The sequence below is a fragment of the Punica granatum genome, chromosome 8, assembly GCF_007655135.1.
Source record: "Punica granatum isolate Tunisia-2019 chromosome 8, ASM765513v2, whole genome shotgun sequence".
NCBI lineage: Eukaryota > Viridiplantae > Streptophyta > Magnoliopsida > Myrtales > Lythraceae > Punica > Punica granatum.
The window spans coordinates 25477819-25498351 of record NC_045134.1 but is presented as its reverse complement, the minus strand read 5'-3'; the positions used below and the strand labels follow the sequence as shown (position 1 = coordinate 25498351).

Below are 20533 nucleotides of genomic sequence, written 5' to 3'. Positions count from 1 at the left end.
ATGCTTCAAGAATCCTCCAGTTTTGCTCTAAAGTATATGCTCGTTCTGATAGTTCTATCACGCTATCATGATGATCAAAATCATAATGATTTATGGCTTGAGAACCCTCCTGTTTCCGGTCTTTACCGCGGTCCATGTAAATCAACAGTGCTTGTCCGCTAAGACGACATTTTCACAAATATTTTTCGCAGGTGATTACTTGGAAGATCCGTTTATTGTACTATTTCGTTTTCTTATAATTTTTGTTGTCTTTAGCATTTTCTCTTATAAGTACTCATTCTTTAGCAATGATAAACCTCTTATTATTTTGCGAAAGGAGGAAAATAAAGACAACCTGGCCAAAAAAAATATATAGAAAAAAAATTAAGAATGGAAAGGAAAATTAGAAGAAAAAGAAAGAGGCGTAAAGACAAATGACTGTGTGAGCGGAATATAGTATGGTTCCCTTTGTGACAAAATTACATTATCGAAAAAGCAAAGGGAATGGTATCAATCACCTGACTTGGATTTTACAGTTCGGGACGCGTTTTCTCTTTTCTTTTTCCTCTGAATTTACACACTTGACTGAGAATCAATAACAATTATGAACTAAAGAAGACGAGTCGAGTTATCAGATGCCATCTTTGGAACTAAAGAATATAAAGAACTAGTACAAAACTCATACACGTAATTGTGTGGAGGTTATTCTTATTTATATATCAGGATTACAACAAATTTAGAAACATAATATTACATAATAATTAATATCTCGTAAATATAAAAGATTCCTCATAATCTTCTAGATTGTATCAATCATTATCATTGATTCTCTCAAATACTCCCCCACAAGTATAATGGGAGATGTTGGAGTTGAACTTGAATTTGTCTCGAGTGAAAACATACCGTGAAGAGAGACTGATGAAATCAAAATACTAGACCAGTGAAAATACAATATGAAGTGATGACTTGTATTACTCCCTAGTAAGCGAAACGGACCTCGAAATAGAGAAGCTGAAAATGTGACTGAAACTTGTTCCATATAGGTCGATCCATTATGGCTTGAAAGAAATGCTGAAAGAAAGATGAGAAGGGACATGGGTGAGAGGAAGCTCAAGATGATAAGATCATGGCTAAATCTTGAGAGTAGCAGTAGGAGTGGCGCACAAGAAGAAAAGAAAGGAACTTTGTTCGCAGTGAGAGATTAATGATGAGTATAGCTCAACTCAACTCATGAGAGGAGATAGAAGACTAGGTCCTGACATTGAGGGCCAGATTGATGAGTTTACGAGAAATAGAGTCGGTAAATACGGCCACAAAATGAGAGAGCGGCCTGGAAGGAGAGGATGATTCTAAAAGAGGGCTAAGACTACTAGGAGTGAGTGAAAAATAGTAGAGGTTATGGAATGTGCTTGTGTCATGGGGAGAAGGAGGGAGGAAGCACGGCAGCTTGCTGTTGAATCAAGGTTGTTGGGCGCGCTCGGTTAAAGTCGGACGCGCCGGCAAAGAATCTCAGCCTATAGCAAGATTGTCCTATTCTGATATCATAAAGAATATAGAGAATTGTCATAAAACTCACACATATAATTGTGTGGAGATTGTTCTTATTTATAGATCAGAATTACAATCAGTATAGAAACTATTACATAATAATTAACATCCCCTAAATATAAAAGATTTCTCATGATCTCCTAGATCATATCAGTCCCTATCATTGATTATCTCTAATAGGAACAACTATAATATTGAGTCTCGATCGTTAGTAATATTTCTTGTGTCCATTTATTATTTTTATTTTCTAAATACTTTGTTGGGGCGACCAAAAAAGAAAATACTTTTTTGAGCTCATGCATTTCATGAAAAGAAGAAGAAGAAGAAGAAGTTGTTCGACCTCCTTTCTTGTTCTAGGTCAATTCTATTTAATTTTTAATTTCATATCATCGCCTAATTAAAGAAAACTTGAGAAAGACGGAAGGAAGCTTCATGCTCTTTTAACTAGACCGCAAGTCCCCAACTGACATATTACTGTGCTAATTTATAATTAGAAAATGAAAATGTTATTGTGAAATTTTTAAATAAGATATTGTAATATGAAATTGCCTTGTATAAGTATTATATGGAGAATTCTATGAAAAATTCTATGATACAATTATTTTCCAAATTATATTCTGGATCATTGAATGACCATTTATTTATTATTTATTATTAATAATTTTAATCCAATTATGTAAAAATGTGATTGTAGAAAAAAAAGAAGAAAAAATTGCACCATATAATTTTCCAGATCGTATTGATGAATTAATTAATGAATGATATACATTTCTAGTGAACATATATGCAGTATTAAGAATGTGATTTTTTTTATAAGATAAAGGAGGGTAAAAATTTCTGACGGGAAAAGGGACTACCACGAATATTAGATCATAATACTTAATTATTTACATAGAGGATGTAACTATGGATGGATCAAGGAGAGCAGCCGCCCACCAGCCTATTCATCCCATTTACGATAGAATTAAACCCGACATCTCTTATTTCGTAATTGAAGATGATGTCACTATGCCTAACCTCATTCTCAGCTCATGCCAAATAAATTCCAGCAGAAAAGGACCAATTCCAACGACAAAGCAAGCAGCTAATTAATTGCATATTGAACACAACAAGGCAACAAAATAATCATTATTTAAAAAGAAAAACATAAAAAAGAACCTAAGAACTTACAAAAGAAAATAAAATTAAAGAAAAAAAAAGACAAATATTCTGTCTGCCCCCAGTGCTGTCGAGCAGCCTATAGATTTCCACCTCGTACGTCAGCCCCGGCGCCGCCGCTCCTTTCCAGGCCAGACGCCATGGTCGCCGCCGCGAACTAGTGGCCCCCGTGGCCATCCTTCGGCAAGCTGTTTAAGTCCAGGAGATGATCGTCACCACCGACTCCATTGATATCCACAACTCCCTTATTATTATCTTCCTCAACAGTAATAGTCATGACTTTGTTATCGTCAATATCGTTATCAACTTCTGCTTCCTCATACACGGCGGCGGCCACCTCGGCCTCAAACACAGCCCTCCACTGGCCATCCTCGACTCTGCCCCGCACGCCCTTCTGGTCGAAGTACTTCACCGCCTCGTGCATCCTCCTCAGGATCGCGAAGAACTCCTCAACCTCTTCCTCGCTCGGCGGAGCCTTCGGGGCGATTTCTTCTCGATGTTCTTCTCCTCTCTTCATGGCCTTCTTTTCATCACCGCCAGCAGCACATGAAGGATCCTCGTGATCTAAAGTTTCTCTCTGCCTCTTCCTCTTCTCTATTTCCATATGTCCCAATCTCTCTAGCAAAATGGAAATGTAGAGAGAGAGAGAGGGAGAGAGAGGGAGAGAGAATATATGTAACATTTGTCACGCGTATATAAATGCCAACATATATGCAATGCATGTAGTTTGTGCTTTCAGATTTTTATTTTTTGGTTATGATTATGAGCGAGTCTCATAAGTCTAATTAAAAAAAAATTGTATATAAGAAATTATAAGAATGAAGATAATCGAACTCAAAACCTCTCATTTTTAAATGAGAGTGATGTGTATATTAATGCAGTACGCATATTTTTTTTTGGTTTTTTGAGCCATTCTAAAATATGACTTAAAACAGAAGTCGCACCCAGTCATATATACTATACTTTTACCAAGACCAACAAAGTTATATATATAGTCTTCTTTGGATGAATAACTGAATATATAGCCAATATAATGTAGCCGGTCAGGTCAACATAGTTATATGTTTTGATATCATTTTCTTTTTGGGTTGTCTAACAATTCCATTATTGTTAGGGGTATTCGATCGGGTCTGGTGGTATAGAATTCAGCATAGACGTCACGACGAAGTCCGAACATAGAATTCAGCGTGGACGTCTCGATGAAGTCCGAACATAGAATTCAGCGTAGATGTCTCGATGAGGACTCAACGATCCGATTCCAATTCAAAGTTAGAAAAGAAAGAGTTTCTTTTGAAAATAAATGATACAATTGCTTTTGCATGGCAATATAATTCGATTTCAGTCCAATATATGAAAGCTTTATCTGACTGCAACTTACGCGTTACTTGCGACTCTTCGTGGACGAAAATTAGATTTCTTGCGCGCTAAACGACTCAAGGATCCTTCTACAAGTGATTCCTCTTCAATTTTGGTACAGCAAGGCCCGTCGGTCTACAAGATGATAGGGGATAATAATAGTCACAAGGAACCTCACAAATGGAAACTCGATTTCGAAATATGTACCATGGTACCGAGTCGAGGTAGGTGCCATCACATTTATGAACTATCTTACGAGTAGCATAGACAAGTATGGGGAGAAGAACTCTTGAAAAAATATATATTATAAAATGCCATAATTTCGTATTCTTCCATATTAAATATATAAAATTTGAGAAAAAAATATAACACAATGATACGTATTCTCATATTTAAACTAAAAGGATTTATTTTTGATTTTTACTATAAAATATGTGTCCCTTGATTTCACGTCTTCTTTTCATACATTAGACGTATGAGTCTATCTCTTTATAGTCGTCGAGTCGAAAAAAGATGATTAGAAGTTTTTGCAAAATATGAGTATCTTTTTCTTTTTTCACGAGGAAAAGATATGGAAAGCATATACTGGTGACGCAATAAGGAGGGGGGTCATGCTGACGTCACATCAATGTCGATAATTCTTCGTCGGAAACGAACGGCCCTAGATGTTAGTTAGCGAACTATATCGACGGTCAAGATCGTATCAATAAAAGATCCAACGGTCCCGTAAGGGGAAAGTTCCCACCTACCGCTCTTGGGACTGTAGCATCCTGGGATTTTTTTTAAAAAATAAAAGAGGTCAAAGACCTAATATAACAAAAGAAAAATCATAAAAAATTTAATAAAAAATATTAATAATTTCACTAAATATCAAATTTATAATTTTAAAATCAACTGATATTATATATGCTATTGTGCTATACTTTCTTTTAAAAGAATCTGAGGTGACTTCAATATCTCATCTTCTGCGATGATTCCCGGGAGACCCGCGGTTGACTCACAGCGGGGCCAGCATTTTCTCTCCCACATTTGTTTCTTAATTAATTTGTACTTTTATATTTAAGTGATCGGGACAATATTCATTGGAGGGTTATTATATCCTTCTCATAATCAATATAAAATTCCACCTAATTCAAATATTTCATTCATCATAGCATTAGTTATAATATACGTAATGTTTATGGCCTATTTTTTATAGGAAAATTCACGGATCTCGTACAATAAAATAAAAGTCCTACGTAGTAGCTTAAAAGGGTATGTATAATCCCCAACGAATACCGAACCAAAACATTTTCGTTATAAGGCGAATGCGTCCATCATTACGCTATATTCTCTTTAATTATTTAATATATAAAAGTATTAGGAGGATTCATAAGTATACATTTTAGAAAATTTTAATATTTTCTAGTGTGTATCTGGTATTTAAAAGCCTAATGTGTCACGATTAATCCAACATGAGCCAGTCGATCCACTTAAGGGGTAAAATTCTTCTAATTATGGATTTTCACCACTCAAAAGTCGAACTTGAAACTTTATTTAAGGAGAACAAGATTGAACCACTCATATCAATTCATGTTGACGAGAATTTAAGATTTTAGTATTTAATAATACAAGTGGGGTAAATTACATTAACATACAATGATAAAACACTGCCTTGTTTGATTTCAGAAATCAATTTTAACTTTAGTTTTAATTCTATTTCGCTTAACTCTACTTATTTTCAATTTAATAATACAATCATTATTTTCTCTTAACGATTCATTACTTTTTTCACAATTCAACATCACAATCATTACTTTCTCTCAAGTAATCATTACTTTTTCTTAACTATTCATTACTTTTTTTAAAATTCAACAACACTATCATTACTTTCTCTCAACTATTCATTACTTTTTCACACGTTTTTTCATAATTCAACAACACAATCATTACAATTCAGTTAAAATCAAATTTTAATTCTACTTAACTCTAAAATTAAATATAACATTAAAATATTGTCATTGGTGTACAATCACAACTTCTTGTATATCCATGATTATCAGTTTGCAGAGAGAGATCACCACAGAAATAGAGTTTATTCATCCAATTATTAGGCATAATAATTGAGCATTGCGCTAGCAAGTCAAATTTCATAGAAACATCAGCTTCTTTGATTACGAATTAAAATTTTATTGGAAAAAAGACTTTTCTTCAATTTCAGTTTTCTTATAAAATATTTATTCGTAGTCAGGTGACGCGACTTAAAGATTTTGGAATTGCACTACATTTTTAGGAAAAGAAAAGTCCGGTTTGTTTTAATAATTTGCAGTATAAATAGATTTTCACGCAAAACCTTATAAATAAATGGAAAAATGTAAGTTTACCGCAATTATTTGTAACTTAAAATTCATTTTCACTTAAAAATCATCGTAGACAGATGCAAAAATAACATTTTGCTTCAAATTAAAGTATACATTATAAAAGAATAATATGTTGCACTTGGAAATTTCGCATTTGTATTATTTGAAGGTTGCTACATGTTGCACTTTGAAAATTTTGCCAAGATTCCAATTTTTCCATGGAGAAGTCAGTGAAATTGTGACATTCCATCACTTTTTCGTTCACGAGATATAAAGTGGAAAATTCGGATTATAAAAAAAGAAAAAGAAATCGATTTAAGAGGTTGAGTAGTTGTCCTCTTTAAATAATGTTTTAGATATGAGTTTTATACTAGAAAAAATTTTATTATGTGAAAATTTTATTCCTTAATTGGTTGAGTCTAACTGAATTTATTGAGATCTATTAAGAAGTTGAAAATTTTATAAATTAGTTCCGTTTGGATTTAAAGTTAAAATTTTAAAATTTGAACTTTAACTTTAACTCAACGCATTACACAATAAAAATATATATTTTTCAAGTAAAAAATTTAAACTTTAACTTTAACTCAACACACTACACAACAAAAATACACATTTTTCAAGTCAAATTTATACACATTTTTAGAATACGTACCAAAAAAATAAAAGAGGGAGAGAGAGAAAGGTAAAGTTGAAGACTGTTTAACAGAATCGTACAGGATGTTGCTTATGGGAAGCTTCGTTACGAGCCGTCGATTGATAATGCCTGGTGGGACCCATCCCACGTCTTCTCGGGGACCCACCACGCATAAATTTGGAGACCCCCCCAGACCCAAGACCTGTCCTTTGCTTCATTATTATTATTATTATTATTATTATTATTATTTTTTCACTCGCCATATAAAATTTCTTTACAGTTTTACTTTTGACCCAAACTGACAATTTCATTTATGATCAGGAGGTGGGGGCACCAGCCGACTGCGCTTCACGTGATTCGCTTTTGTCATTTAGGCCTTTTAGAGGTTCGAAATCCTGCGAAAGCATCTCGCGTCCAAGAACAACTTCCCCGAAAAGCCGAGATCTCGTGTTTTTCTAAATATTAAAAAGGAAGGAAAATAACTTATTCTCGCGGCGTAAAGAAGAAATGATGTTTTTCTTTTTGAGATTTATACATAATCAAAATAACCATTGTTACCATGACCGGATCGGACTGGCCGATTCGATAGGTGGATCGGAAATCGGCATCATATCCGGTTTGGCTCACCTGAGAATTCAAGTTGCAGATTTGAACCGTTGGACCCATAGAACCGGTCGGTTTTGAATAAAATTACATTGAATCGATCCATTTTATGGGTTTTCTATTTAATGTAAAAATTACTAGGCATAACGATTGTTTCATGTTCTGATAACACTGCAAATAACAAAAGAAAAAGAAGAAGATGTAAACACATAATCTCAAAAAGATCTAGCCAAGAAAAATAAATAAACCGTCGATACAATGGAGCCTAACGATTGATTCATGTTTGGGTGGGAGTTGGGACAATATCATAATAATAGCAACGCATGAATTCCATCTCATAATAATGATAAATCATGACGTGATTTGGCAGGTCCGAAAGTTATACTCCACCGCCGCTGTTGCGCAGAGAGACACCATTAGAGGAGTGGATGCACATGAAGAGAGGAGGAGCCTACCTACTTCCCATTATCCCCCAAATATCTTTTATCTACTCGAGAAGCACGTTTGTCTATCTTGAGGTTAATGTTTAACCTTGAAAGAGTCCAATGCACGATGAACCCAGCTTAATAGCTTAATTTTACTCTTTTTTTTTTTCCCTCCATTCAACGCAAATAATTTTTTTAAAAAATTCTCCTAGTACATTTTCTTATATATTATTACGATTTAATTCATAATACTAAATTCTCTCAATAATTACTTTCTTATTTTCTTCTTTTTCAAATTTTCTCACACACTTTTCCCAACTATTTTTATTTTAATCTCCTGAAATTAAATTAAATCAAATTAATTTCGGAAATTCTAAAATTTAAATTATTTTTGCATGCGAGGAAAGATAAAGCGCGAGGAGTACCCGCTAGACCATGTCCTTTTGTGTATTCCCACATCGACCATTTGGGACAAGGACGAGAAGCTCCAGGCAGCATAAGAAGGGGAAAGCATTGCTATTGCTCTTCATACCTTTCTCGGCCTTTTGGCTAAGATCAAGTGTAGTATCTGTTCTTATCAGTTTAATATCTGATACGTGGGCCATCGGCCCACATGATATTAAATTAATTTTTTCATGGGGAGGGCCCATCACTGCAGCTTGCTGCAGGGGCCCTCGAGCGTCGCCCTTGCGTTGCACTTCTGCATGGGCCTGGCGCACCCTACCAAAACAAGATCAAATTTTTTTTGTCAATTAGACGGAGCCCAATAAAGGCCCAATGATGGCCCAATGATCAATTGGGCTTAAAGAGTATTGTTAACTAAGGACAGTGATGTATTCTAATTGGGCTTCAAGTGTTTTGAGATATTTTACACATATAAATAAACAAACAAAAAATGTAAAAATAAGGGGAAGACAAAAAAAAAAAAGGAGAAAGAAAAGTCAACTGTCTTAATAGCCCAACCCGAGAAAAAGCGGGCGGCAAAAAAGGACCGGTGAAGGAGTTGTCTTTCCGTGCATGACGGGGAGAGAGAGTGATAGCATAGAGAGAGAGAGACCAATATTGATTAATTAATTAATTAATTAGATTACTTTAATTAAATGGTCTTCTCTCCCCCACTTTGTCACTTGGTAAGTAGTCAGTCGGTCCTCTCTCTTGAAAGAAGTAAAAGCCGCAGACAGCCATTAGCCATGGAGGGAGAGCTCTGCTTCTGCTTCTCCCTGTGAAGAACAAACCAATCCCTCAGAAACCTCTCCCCCCCTCTTCGACAGACCAGTTGGTGGAGAAGAAGAAGAAGAGGAGGAGGAGACAACTCGGCTCCAAGAGGGAAGAAGACGACTATTTCGTCGGGTAAGGAACAACAACAGATAATTACGAGACTCTGTTCCATCGATTTCATTTTCTGATCAATCCCCATGAATGAATCTCGTGTTAATTATGCCCCCTTTCTCCATGTTCACCCGATCCTCTTGCCTGCCTCTCTGGCTACCTCAGATTATTCTTTGCATCAGCTTTTGCGGGGAGACACTGCGATCATATATGTCGTCTGGGTCTGATCTGATCACTGGAGCTCCGAAGAAGCTCTGCCTCTCTGTCTCTCTAAGACACAGGATCTCCTCCTCCATCTCCATCTTCGTCTTCGTCTTCGTCTTCGTCTTCGTCTTCGTCTTCGTCTTCGTCTTCGTCTTCGTCTTCATCTTCCGGTGCATGCAGTGCTGGCCTCTGCTCAAGGCTGGGGAACAGAGCATCTTCTCCCCCTCCTTCATGCAATTAAGACCGCACTGGTAAGTGGGTCCGCCGGGACCCTTCTGGTTTTTTGATTCTTGATGATCAGTTCATTCCCCCCCTCCTGCTTGCTTCCATGGCTGTGGTTCGAAACGAGATGAGGGTTTTAGATGGGTTTTAGGGTTCGCTTGAAAACCGGGGATCCTCATTGGTTTCAATCCTTTGTTCTTGGCAGGACTTGCTCCGGGGTCGAGTTCTTTGGGCCTGATCATCACAGGACACAATTTCTCGCTTCGATCTCGGAAAAACCTCAGGTCTTGGGTCTCTCTTGATACCCAGCACTGTCAAAGGTTCTTCATTTCGCTGCTTGCTCGACCAATACATACATATATATATATATAATATAGACGTATATATAGGTATATTCTTGTCCTCCACACTCCGATCCAAAGCAACGGAAATGCCTGGGCTTGAGACTGAGAAGGTTCCTTCGGGGTCATCGAGGTCGAGCCCTGGGGAGGGATTCGTGAAAAAGAAACTGAACAGAGAAGAGAATCTCAGAACAATGAGGAGAGTTCGTGTGATATACAGTGACCCTGATGCAACCGAGTCTTCAAGCGATGAAGATGACGCGTATTACGACTCCAGGAGAGTACGTACAGGTCATAAACGCATTGTCAGAGAGATTGTAGTTCCCGTTCCGAGGCAGGAATCAGGTAGGGCGAGGGAGACCAGTAGCAAGAGGCCCAAGTGCATTAGCATAAGCGAGAAGTTTTATGACGGGAAGAGAAATCGGCCTTCTTCTAATTCTATGTACAAGGGAGTTCGGAGGAGGCCTTGGGGGAAGTATGCAGCCGAGATTCGGGACCCAATTCGTGGCGTCAGGGTGTGGCTCGGGACATATGGCACAGCAGAAGAGGCTGCTCTTGCATATCAGAAGAAGAAGCTTGAGTTTGATCGTGCAATCATGTCTAGCAAAAACAAGATTTTGCCTATCCATTCAGACACCGGGTCCGAGGAGACAACTGCCTCATTCTGCCTCCCATCACCGTCTTCAGTGCTCGACGCCCAGATCTCTGCTTCCTTCTGCAGCAAGCCCAAGCCACTACCTACACGAGAGGAGAAAATGGCAGGGAGCCACATCGAGGAAGCTATTGAAGAACAGGAGCTGTTATTCGACCCAGTTATGATATCGTCGCCAGTGATGAGTCAAGATTTGGATCTGGGTTGTGAGGACAACTTGCTGCTTGGCGATGGGTTCTTGGATTCTCCCGAGCTGGTCAGTTGGGTAGATGATCTTCCCAAGTGCAGGTTCCCGAACAGTGATGTCCTGAATCTCCCGGACATCGAGCTGAGTCTCGAGAAGGAGGAGCTAGCATGGGTCGACGAGGCACTTAATATAGCATGCATATAAGTTTTGTAGTTAGGATCTTATCAAATCAAACTATATAGTTTTGGTGTGTCTACTGAAAAATGAAATATATTTAATAAGTTAAAAAAGAGCATACAATGGAGAGTTCTTGAGAGCTTCTCTTGGGTATTCCTCGTCACAATTTTGCCATGAACAGAGAGTATTCATTACATTATCAGTATATTGTATTTTTGAAGAGTTTTCTATGTTGTGATAGTATATTAAATAATTCCCTTCATGTTGTGAGTGTAATTTTCGATTATGAGAGAGCATGTTGCGAGTGTAATTTTCGATTATGAGAGAGCATGTTGCGAGTGTAATTTTCGACTATAAGAGATGCATATAAAAAAGTATAAGAATAAAGAAGGTTCTATGGGTAAGATCGAGTTCAAAATTTTCTTGCATTTCTTTTGAAGAAGAAAAAGAAAAGTTCTGCTAATAAGAATCGATTTCAAAATTTTCCTAATTTCAGGCGAAATATCTCCTTTTTTTCTTTTTTTTTTCATAGAATACAGTTTAATGTCAAATTCTGCCATTTTAAAAAAAAATGGTTTCATGCATTTCTTTTTTATAATAAAAATTGTTAGATTCTGTGGAAAGAGGAGCTGCCAAGATGCTATGGGAATATCTGTGTCTTGTTTTCATGTCATTGTGGGTTTGCTTTGGGGGATGCATTTGAAAAAAAGATGAACAAAAGAGAGAAGAAAGGACTCTATTATGATTCTTTAAAAGAAAAGTGTAGGAGTAGAATATTTCTTATTTCCAATGTTGTTGCATTCTTTGGGCGCACGTCAACATCTACAAGACAAGCACCATTTGATTTAACAAGAAATGGAAAGCCTACTCGAAGAATGCTCGAAGAGCACATTTTGTTTACGGCTTTACGTTTAGGATAAGATCGAGTAAAATCTCTCGACAAACCAAAAACCCCCTAAAGTAATACACTTTTTTGGATTATCCTCTCCTATTAGAAGAAAAACGATCCCTCAACAGCGAAAGTCATTATTTGGATTAAAACACCATATGAATACGGCCAACAGGTTGAATCCGAGAATTCTCGACCTGCCGGCGTAGACCGACGTTTCAAACATCCACCCCCGATGAGAACAATGAACAGAAAGGGCGACGTGGCGGACCATCGATTAGAGAATTGAGGAAGGACACATGGAAAGCGTAATCTCCAAGCTTTCATTTTGGGGTGGGGGAAGGAGTAGTTGTTGATGGTATGTTTGTTTTCGGAATAATATTCAACTCAACTCAACTCCACTTATCTTCAATTTAACATCACAATCATTACTTTTTTTTATTTTTTAAATACTTTTAACCATTCAATTCAATTTTTTATATTAAATTCTCTCAACTATTCATTACTTTTTCACAATTCAACAACACAATCATTACTTAATCATTATTTTCTCTCAATTATTTATTACTTTTTCACACTTTTTCTCATAATTCAACAATGCAATCATTACAAACTAATTAAAACCAAAATTCAACTCAACTCAACTCTCAATCCAAACACACTTTGAATAATGCACTTCTCATGTCTAGAAACTGGAAACCATGTCCCATTAATTTCTTCTTCACTTTTTCTCGAGGATTTTAATGAATATTTCTTTATTCTTTATTCTATTTTTATATATATATAAATTGCCCTTTAATAGATGTATTCCACGCATGAAGAGGAAGAGGAAGAGGATGAGACCCAATAAAAGCTGACACAAACGAATCAAAAAGTCATTCATTAGATTTAGAATAGATTTTTAGATGAGATGAGATGTCAGATCAGCCTAGAAACACCCCCTCCTCTTATAATAATATATATCTGCATAAAATATATATATATATATATATAATTAATTAATTAAAAATGTATCTTGCCAACATTATGGTCCAATAGAATCATGACCTTTGGAAGGCATGATAACCACATAACGGGTGACGATGAGCGGATATTTTGGTCATTAACTTAAAACTTGGAGGGCAACATCGGCACAATACTCAGTTTCTGCCCGAAAGACCCTCGTACCGTCCAATCAGCGTAAAGCTTTGCTCGGCCATAACAAAGCCGTCGGGCGCTGTTTATACGGATATCTCATCTACATCCATATAAGGATGTCTATGGTCTGCCTTTCAGTTGCCCCCGAAAGTCGGGGGAACGAGCAGGCCCCGACCCTACCCTACCCTACCCTACCCTACCGCTCTGCCCGCTAAAAAGCTTCAATCATTGATCACATTAAGCCGCCGTTAACTTTGCGTGATATCTAAACTACATATCATCAATGGGACCACCACCCATCACCACCATGGCACCATCATCGCCACCTCTATGCTACTCTAACTCTATGCTACTCCCCCCACTTCCTTCCCCATTAGTATCCCTTTCTCGGGGAGGTTTTGAGACGTTGACAGGAAAAACGCATGTGAGCACAAGGTGGCATTCCGAGATAGAGACTCGGCAACTTACCCACGATGAGGCGGCTGTCTGTCAAATTTGTCTGAATTTTCTTCTCACCCCCGCGCACCCCTTCTTCCTGTCTCTTGTCAGCTTTCGAAACGAAAATTCTTTCCTGCCCCTTGGCAGCTGTCGTGGGCAAAGGACAAAAGGATCCACGTCCCATTCCCAAGACTTCCCTCCCTATACTTGCCTCAGAATCAGGAGGAGACACCGGAAACCACAAGGCATGGTGCAGTTTCCATACAGTGCTTTATGCGAGCAGAGTTTACCTATAAGTCAGAGATTTGAAATAATCTACCACCAGCACCTCTAAGACATCATGTGATCTCACGAGAAAAATAAAAAGAAGACGAGGGAAAATAAAAAAAAAAAAAAAGACTTCTGCAAATAAGAACGAACTATTTCATTTGTTGATTCTGTTCCATCACATTTGCCTTTTCTATTCCTTCCTGTCAAACTTCACTGTAAAACACGAGTGAATAATTCAATTACAAGCATTGTTGTACATTCACGCCTCGTGCAGGTCGACTTTCTCAAGACTTTTCTTTGCTTTTATAGATAATAGATCAAAATATTGTCCACACACAAGGATCTTAATCATCGAGAACCACATTTGAACTGATCAATGCAAGTTTCAGGAGTACCCGGTCAAAGGGGTCAGAGGAAGTTTCTAATTCCAGTGCTTGCCGCGATCCTCCTTCAATAACCTATAGTATTAAAGGATGTCAGCAATTTACCAACCCTCTCTCTCTCTCTCCCTCTGTGTTGAGATAATTGCCATTGCGGGAGAGGAAATCTTTGACTAAGAGCACAATATTTAAGCAGAGCAGGTATAAGATCAACCAGCTCCCATAAAAGAAAAAAAAAAAAAGCCATTTACTGAGTCAGCCCATCTCTTGTCTTACCTGAACGTCACGGCTGAGCTTAATTGCTCGGCAGCAAAGGAATTGTCAACCCCACAGACCACCTCTCTCCTCTCTCGTAAATTCATGTGATGGCACAGAGCCCACAGAGCCACGTCCACTGCATGCACATTGGACACAATATTTTAGGCTGACATCCCGAATCAGAGAATTTATTCAATCACATTAAATGAAGGAGTCGCTGTCCCTTCGGCTTTGTGATTCACGAACTGAAAGGGACTTTTCCTTTAATCGCATGCATGGATGCACTTATCTTTCCAATAGTGGGAAGATTAAAGGATTCACAAATTTCAGCAACAGAGAGTGAGTATGCTTCCCAAACCTATAATATTTCTCCATCTACAAAGGCCAGCTCGCACACTAAGGCAAGATGATCACTACCCCATCTCTGTGGACGAACATGGACATAATTGCACACAAATGGTTAGAAATGGATCAATGAACATTATAACAAAATTATTAAACAAGGTAATTAGTCTAAGAAATGCCCAGTAAACTTGATAAACAGTGAAAACACGAGCTACGTTTAGAAAGTATTATTCTTTTCCTAATATTAGAGAAACTGGAGTTTCATGCAAAGATTCATGGAGATAAGATCATATAAGTTATCTACTATAATGAGGATAGTCTCATTAAGCTTCAAGCGTCTCCACTACTTTCGCTGTCAGAATGTCATTTACAGTTGTAAATCACCTTGCTAGGAAACCCTTTTGTCCTCCTTAAGATGTCAACAGGTAGGGTTTCAAGAACTCTCACAGGAACAAGTTCCTCTGTATGCCTGCGCATTGCAAAAGATGGACGAGTTTCAGAAAGAAATATAACCAAATATATATACACACACATATATAAAAGAATGTCACAGCCAACATATAGTTGCATTACCAAATATAATCAACAGTTCCCATAAAACTGGAGTGGTATGAAGTTGCAATTGGCTCTCCACATCTATCTCTACATCGAGAGCTTCCCTGATGAATTTTTACAAACATATGAGATGCAACTATGCATAAAACTGTATAAACAGAAAGGCAAAAGCACGAAGATATCACCCTTAGCACACTCAATTTTCCAGTTCAAGGGAGATGAAAGAAGTTGCATGCAATATGAAACGACCGCTAGCCATATTAGTTACCTGCTCTCTCTCATTGTTTTAAAAAAGAGCCATTCCTATAGTCGTTACAAGTAAAAGCCAAAAAACTTTCATGCATAGAAGACCACAAAAGCAGGACATTTAAATAACTCACTGGTATAGCAATATATGCACTAGATAGCTTTAATTGGTGAGATAGAGAAGTGACTCCGTAACTGCCTGCTGCAAGCCTTAATTCCTCATGGGTCCATCTATACATAAACGGCCGAGATATAGTCCTACACCAAATGCAGCATGGTTGAAGAAATGCAATATCTTATCAAACATATTGCTCAGCAACCATTTCCACAATTTTGTCTTTTACAACATGAGTAGATTGTGAAGTCATTACATCCAATGCATGCTTTTCCTTAGTTGTACACCTTGATATTTTAATGGAGGTTTATCATATATATTTAGGGAAGCAAGAGCCACACAAGGAAGACGTGACTGTGACCAGAAAGTTTGCTGGAATCACCATAATCATATATTTACATAATCTAGGAAAACTTACAACATTATAGCAACCACCACAATTTTGAAAAATACCTGTACGATCTTGCCATGCTACGAAATGATTGACTCGCCATTTGTCCAGAAATGTTTCTACGATCATGCAGTCGAATGTCCAGCTGTAATAGTTCAAAGTTATTGTGGCTTGTCTGTGCATTTAGCTTGAACAAAAAGGGGAAGGAGGAGATGCGATTTTTAAATTCTGACCAAAGATCATACAGCCACATTGGGAAGTCGTACAAATTTTTTGAAAACATCCTGGCCAAAAATACAGACTAAAAAATGTAAAGAACACAAACTCACCTGAGAGGAAGCAAGAAACTGATACACTGCACTCTGAACAAGATGAAGAGACATGTAAATTCTCAATCACAACAAAATGTTAGCATGTAGTGACATTATATAAAAAATTATCACCTCAGGTACACTATTTAGATCTCCCCCTAAGATAACAGGAATGCCACCCCATTTTTCTGATAACTCGTACGCCTTTTCAAGAAACAACCGTATCTGACATTGAATGTTATGGCGAACATCAGTATATAACTATACTAACAGAAGATAAAATAAAATAAAATCCATCTCTCAAGGTTACATTTGATTCAATAATAAAAATCAAATGATAAGCTTGTATACAACCAGTCCCAACCTGACAGGCCGTATGAGGCCAAAGGAGATCATTATATTCTTTCTAAGACGAGACGAATAAATTGAATAGTTAACTTTCCCAAAAGGGTGCCATGATCTGCGAAGTTCCTGTTCAGAATGGGCTGGAAAAGCTAATACCTGGCCAAGCTTGACATCTCCACGGTTAGGGTTAAATAGAACATGAATATTGCCAACGAGAACATGCCGGCTTTGGCTGGTATGATACCTAAATGAGTAACAATAACATCATGGGTTAATAGGCACACAAAAACCAAAGCAGAACGTCGCTCATAGAATTTCTCCTTACATGGATGATCGAGCAGGCAAATTGGCGTTTTCTTCTGTCTGGTTTATCTAATAAAAGAAAGTTAATTCAAGTTAATAATGGCAGCAAGTAGAGGAGTAAATAAACATATTGAAAGAATATTCAACCTGCCCTCTCTTGGAGAACAAACACAGCAGTCGATTGTCAAGAATACATTAACATTAAGGAGAACCAGGCTGATACAAGTACATCCAGACTTAGGATTACAAGCACTCTGGCAGCAAGTTTTACAATTACACTTCAGTTTTATTGGCATTTGGGAGTATCACAAATTTCTCCACTTTCGCTTATATATGTGCCCAGGTAGTGGGACTAAGGTTTAGAACCAGAAAGCAATTGCTAGCTTATAAAAGTCAATGTGACATTGTTGCCATTTAGATGCACCTTAAATATGTAGAACCAATTATAGTGCATCTTCCTCGCAATTACCCTAATGATCAAATACTGCAGGCATCCATTAATGCAAGCTTCTAATTTTGGAGCCTCTCTAAATAACAATAGACCAAGGTGATTAATCCAGAAAAAAATAGTTATCAGTATAGACAGAAAGCAACAATAGATGCAACATATTTACATCGAAGAATTATCTCTTAACTTTAACTATAGGTGAAAGAGCAGTATGTTTATAATAAAAATTCCCACTGCAAAGAAAATCTTGAAAAAAAAATGATTCATTATACAGAAGAAGGGAACCTTTTAATTTGTAGCCCTTATTACATTAAGGTCCTTAGTAGCATAAAAGAACGACCTGCATATTGGCTTATGAAAGACATCGGCTGGCATCAAAATAAGAGTTCCCTAAAAAGCATAGAAAAGTCCTTTGAGACTAACAAATAATTTATATATTACCTTCAAAACACAAAGTTGAGCAACATTGTCACGGAGACCAAAAGTCCTGAACTCTATATTTTCTTCATGCACAAGGGTAAATCTGTGTTCAGAACAATACTTGCTAAAACCTTGACAATAAAATAATAGAGGGAAGAAGAGGGTATACAATGAAAAACACAGAGTACAAACATCAAAGTTGAAAATAATAAACCATAAATGCATGATAACAGATAATTGAGACAGGAAGAAGCCTATACGATATGTGACAAGGCCAGAGTTCCTTACCGCTGATCTTTCCAAAATATGGCACACCCATCAACTGCTTCACCTGTGCGCCCCTGGAATGAAAGAGCAATGCAAGTCCATTAAACGTTGGAAGTCACAAACATCGATGCAAAAGTAGTCTATCCACGTACCTTGAACACGCCATCATATCCATCCTTCTGTAGATCAACAGCTAGATCCTGGAAAAGATCAACCTCCTACAGCCATCAAGAACATCACCAGACACCAGCCATCACTTCTACCATAAAAGCCTTAAAATTGGAGTCAACATAGAAGTTATACCTATCCAACGGTTCATCCTTCCATTTGCAGAGGCTATGGTAAATGAGGATATAATTAGAGATACCAGCCTGTAAACAGAGGATGCCCGCATTGTAAAGGCGAATTTCTTCGCATATGAGCCTCTTCCGCCGCTTCCACTTCAAGAACTTGGCAGGGACACCGGAATACAGGTCTGGATGTTTTGATGCATTCTCCACGCCTAGTATATTGTAAGAAACAACCACAAGTCTATCTACAACGAAAAAGAGAACTAGCAAAGTGAATTGCTTGGAACTGATGGTCATACAAATAGGCATCATTGATTTCGATTTTTCTCTCTTTACTGCTGAAGACGAATGAGAGAAGAACCGCGAACCTCTGCAGCCGGAGAAATCACGAGAAGAATACGACCATTCACGATGAAACTCCACTCTACTGCTGCTGATTTCCCTCCTCCTTTGCTTCGGTCGATGCAGTGCTCGAAGCACGCCGAATTGATTCGAAGTGGACGGAAATCGCCGAGGCTTCGAAGCAGGAGTGAGGGTTTCGGAGACCCGTGATACCTTCCTCTTCTTCTTCAGCTCACGGCGCTCGCTCAGAGGCTCTGGCTCGTGCTCTACGTCGGCGTCCGGAAAATATATGTGCTTATTCATGCCGCCGGCGAATGCCCGGCTCGGCACCGTCGTCTCGCGCCCTCTTTTCGGCATGACTGCGGTGGTTCTCGTCGGCGGATGCGCGGGATGGCCTCGGCGAAACGAGTGTCTGGATATTTTTCGCGGGGCAAAATACGGGTCGGGTCGGGTAAGCTGAAGTGGTAGTTAGTTCAGGCCTAAGTTTTGGGCCCGTCCAGATGAGGAAATTCATTAAGCCCATTCCCCTGCCCAAGCTCACCTTCGGACCTCCCTTAATTTTTCTTTCATGTTTTATTTTTTTATATTTGTTTATTACAATAATTGGTACCCGCACGTTGCGAGATAACCTTTTTTTTAAATCAAATTTTTTATGACAGTAAATGAATAATCAACACATGTAGCATATTAATAAATATAAACAGAACAAAATGCGTGTCAAAGCTGCATATTTTTTTTTTGCTAACTCGGGATATTCGGGTTTCGCTCGACTAATCTTCGAGACTCCGTGAATCTCCGGCAGCGCACGGAACGGGTAATCACGCAAAACGCGTTCCGATGGCTCCAAAGGATTTCTAACTCGGGATCGGATGAATATTTAAACTCTTCCTTACTACTAAGTTAAACTCCTTGAGATGTGTCAAAGCTGCATATTGAGTAGACATAATAAATGGGATGTGAGAGTCAAAAAATTTAAAGTGGTGATGGCAGACAATTATATATATATATATTTAAAGCAACAGATACATACTTTAGTTATATTGGAACTATGAAATCACATGTACAGAGAGAGAACAATTTTATAACATATAGACTTGCATCCGAAGAGTGGAGGTGCTGGAGAAAAACTATCGGGAGTAGAGGAATGCTGCATAAAATAAGTTTTCATGTTTCATAATATTTATAGAATATTTCGGACACCTAAAGAAAAAGCACGTATTTCAAAGAGTGCCTTTCAGTTATCGATAAAACTTCTATTTTTTTTCAAAAAATCTCATAATTATATGACACTATCTACAAATAATACGGTATAAATAGCAAATCCATCAAGCATAAACTTAACTAAAAGAAAGTTAATTGAATATACACAAATAAAATACAATAAAAAATTATTTGACTGGATTTGAAAAGTCAATCAACATGGAGTACTTATGGATTAGTGGATAAAGCTTAGATGACACGTTCATGTTTCGCACTTTGGCTTTTATATAGGGAAAACTATACATTTTGTCATCTAAGTTTTGTTGCTTTTCTATTTTAGTCTCTTTTTTTTTTATCGTTGACATCCTATAATTTTGAAATTTTTCTGTTACAGTCTTTTTCATCATTCTTGGTTCGTTTTCATCTAAT

At 37.5% G+C, this 20533-nt stretch overlaps 2 protein-coding genes and 1 non-coding gene across 11 annotated transcripts; 2 read left to right on the top strand and 1 right to left on the bottom strand.

Annotated features, from left to right (window-relative positions):
* Nucleotides 1–8570: 8570 nt before the first annotated feature.
* On the top strand, nucleotides 8571–8766 carry LOC116189670. The gene has a single exon (XR_004152443.1). It is a non-coding gene; the product is annotated as a U2 spliceosomal RNA (small nuclear RNA).
* A 229-nt stretch (nucleotides 8767–8995) lies between these two features.
* LOC116188250 (ethylene-responsive transcription factor ERF116-like) lies at nucleotides 8996–11416 on the top strand. 5 transcript variants are annotated; one of them, XM_031517477.1, is made up of 4 exons: nucleotides 8996–9392; nucleotides 9537–9826; nucleotides 10003–10081; nucleotides 10187–11416. In XM_031517477.1, exon 4 carries the CDS (start codon nucleotides 10228–10230, stop codon nucleotides 11179–11181), a length of 954 nt encoding a protein of 317 aa, XP_031373337.1. In that variant the 5' UTR covers nucleotides 8996–9392; nucleotides 9537–9826; nucleotides 10003–10081; nucleotides 10187–10227; the 3' UTR covers nucleotides 11182–11416. The 5 variants fall into 5 exon arrangements, with proteins under 5 accessions (XP_031373337.1, XP_031373339.1, XP_031373338.1 ...); XM_031517479.1 differs by lacking the exon at nucleotides 9537–9826; XM_031517476.1 differs by having other exon boundaries at nucleotides 9001–9392; nucleotides 9554–9826; nucleotides 10003–11416.
* Nucleotides 11417–14018: 2602 nt separating this feature from the next.
* Nucleotides 14019–19317, bottom strand: LOC116188433 (carbon catabolite repressor protein 4 homolog 5). Of its 5 annotated transcripts, XM_031517790.1 has the most exons (16): nucleotides 18931–19316; nucleotides 18644–18807; nucleotides 18425–18490; nucleotides 18294–18346; nucleotides 18027–18108; nucleotides 17160–17206; nucleotides 16991–17078; nucleotides 16622–16714; nucleotides 16508–16540; nucleotides 16241–16323; nucleotides 15807–15930; nucleotides 15445–15530; nucleotides 15256–15340; nucleotides 14885–14950; nucleotides 14545–14662; nucleotides 14019–14346 (listed from the first exon to the last, which is right to left on the bottom strand). In XM_031517790.1, exons 1-14 carry the CDS (start codon nucleotides 19259–19261, stop codon nucleotides 14885–14887), a joined length of 1401 nt encoding a protein of 466 aa, XP_031373650.1. In that variant the 5' UTR covers nucleotides 19262–19316; the 3' UTR covers nucleotides 14019–14346; nucleotides 14545–14662. The 5 variants fall into 5 exon arrangements, with proteins under 5 accessions (XP_031373650.1, XP_031373651.1, XP_031373652.1 ...); XM_031517791.1 differs by having other exon boundaries at nucleotides 14545–14950; XM_031517792.1 differs by lacking the exon at nucleotides 14885–14950.
* Between the last annotated feature and the right edge of the window lie 1216 nt (nucleotides 19318–20533).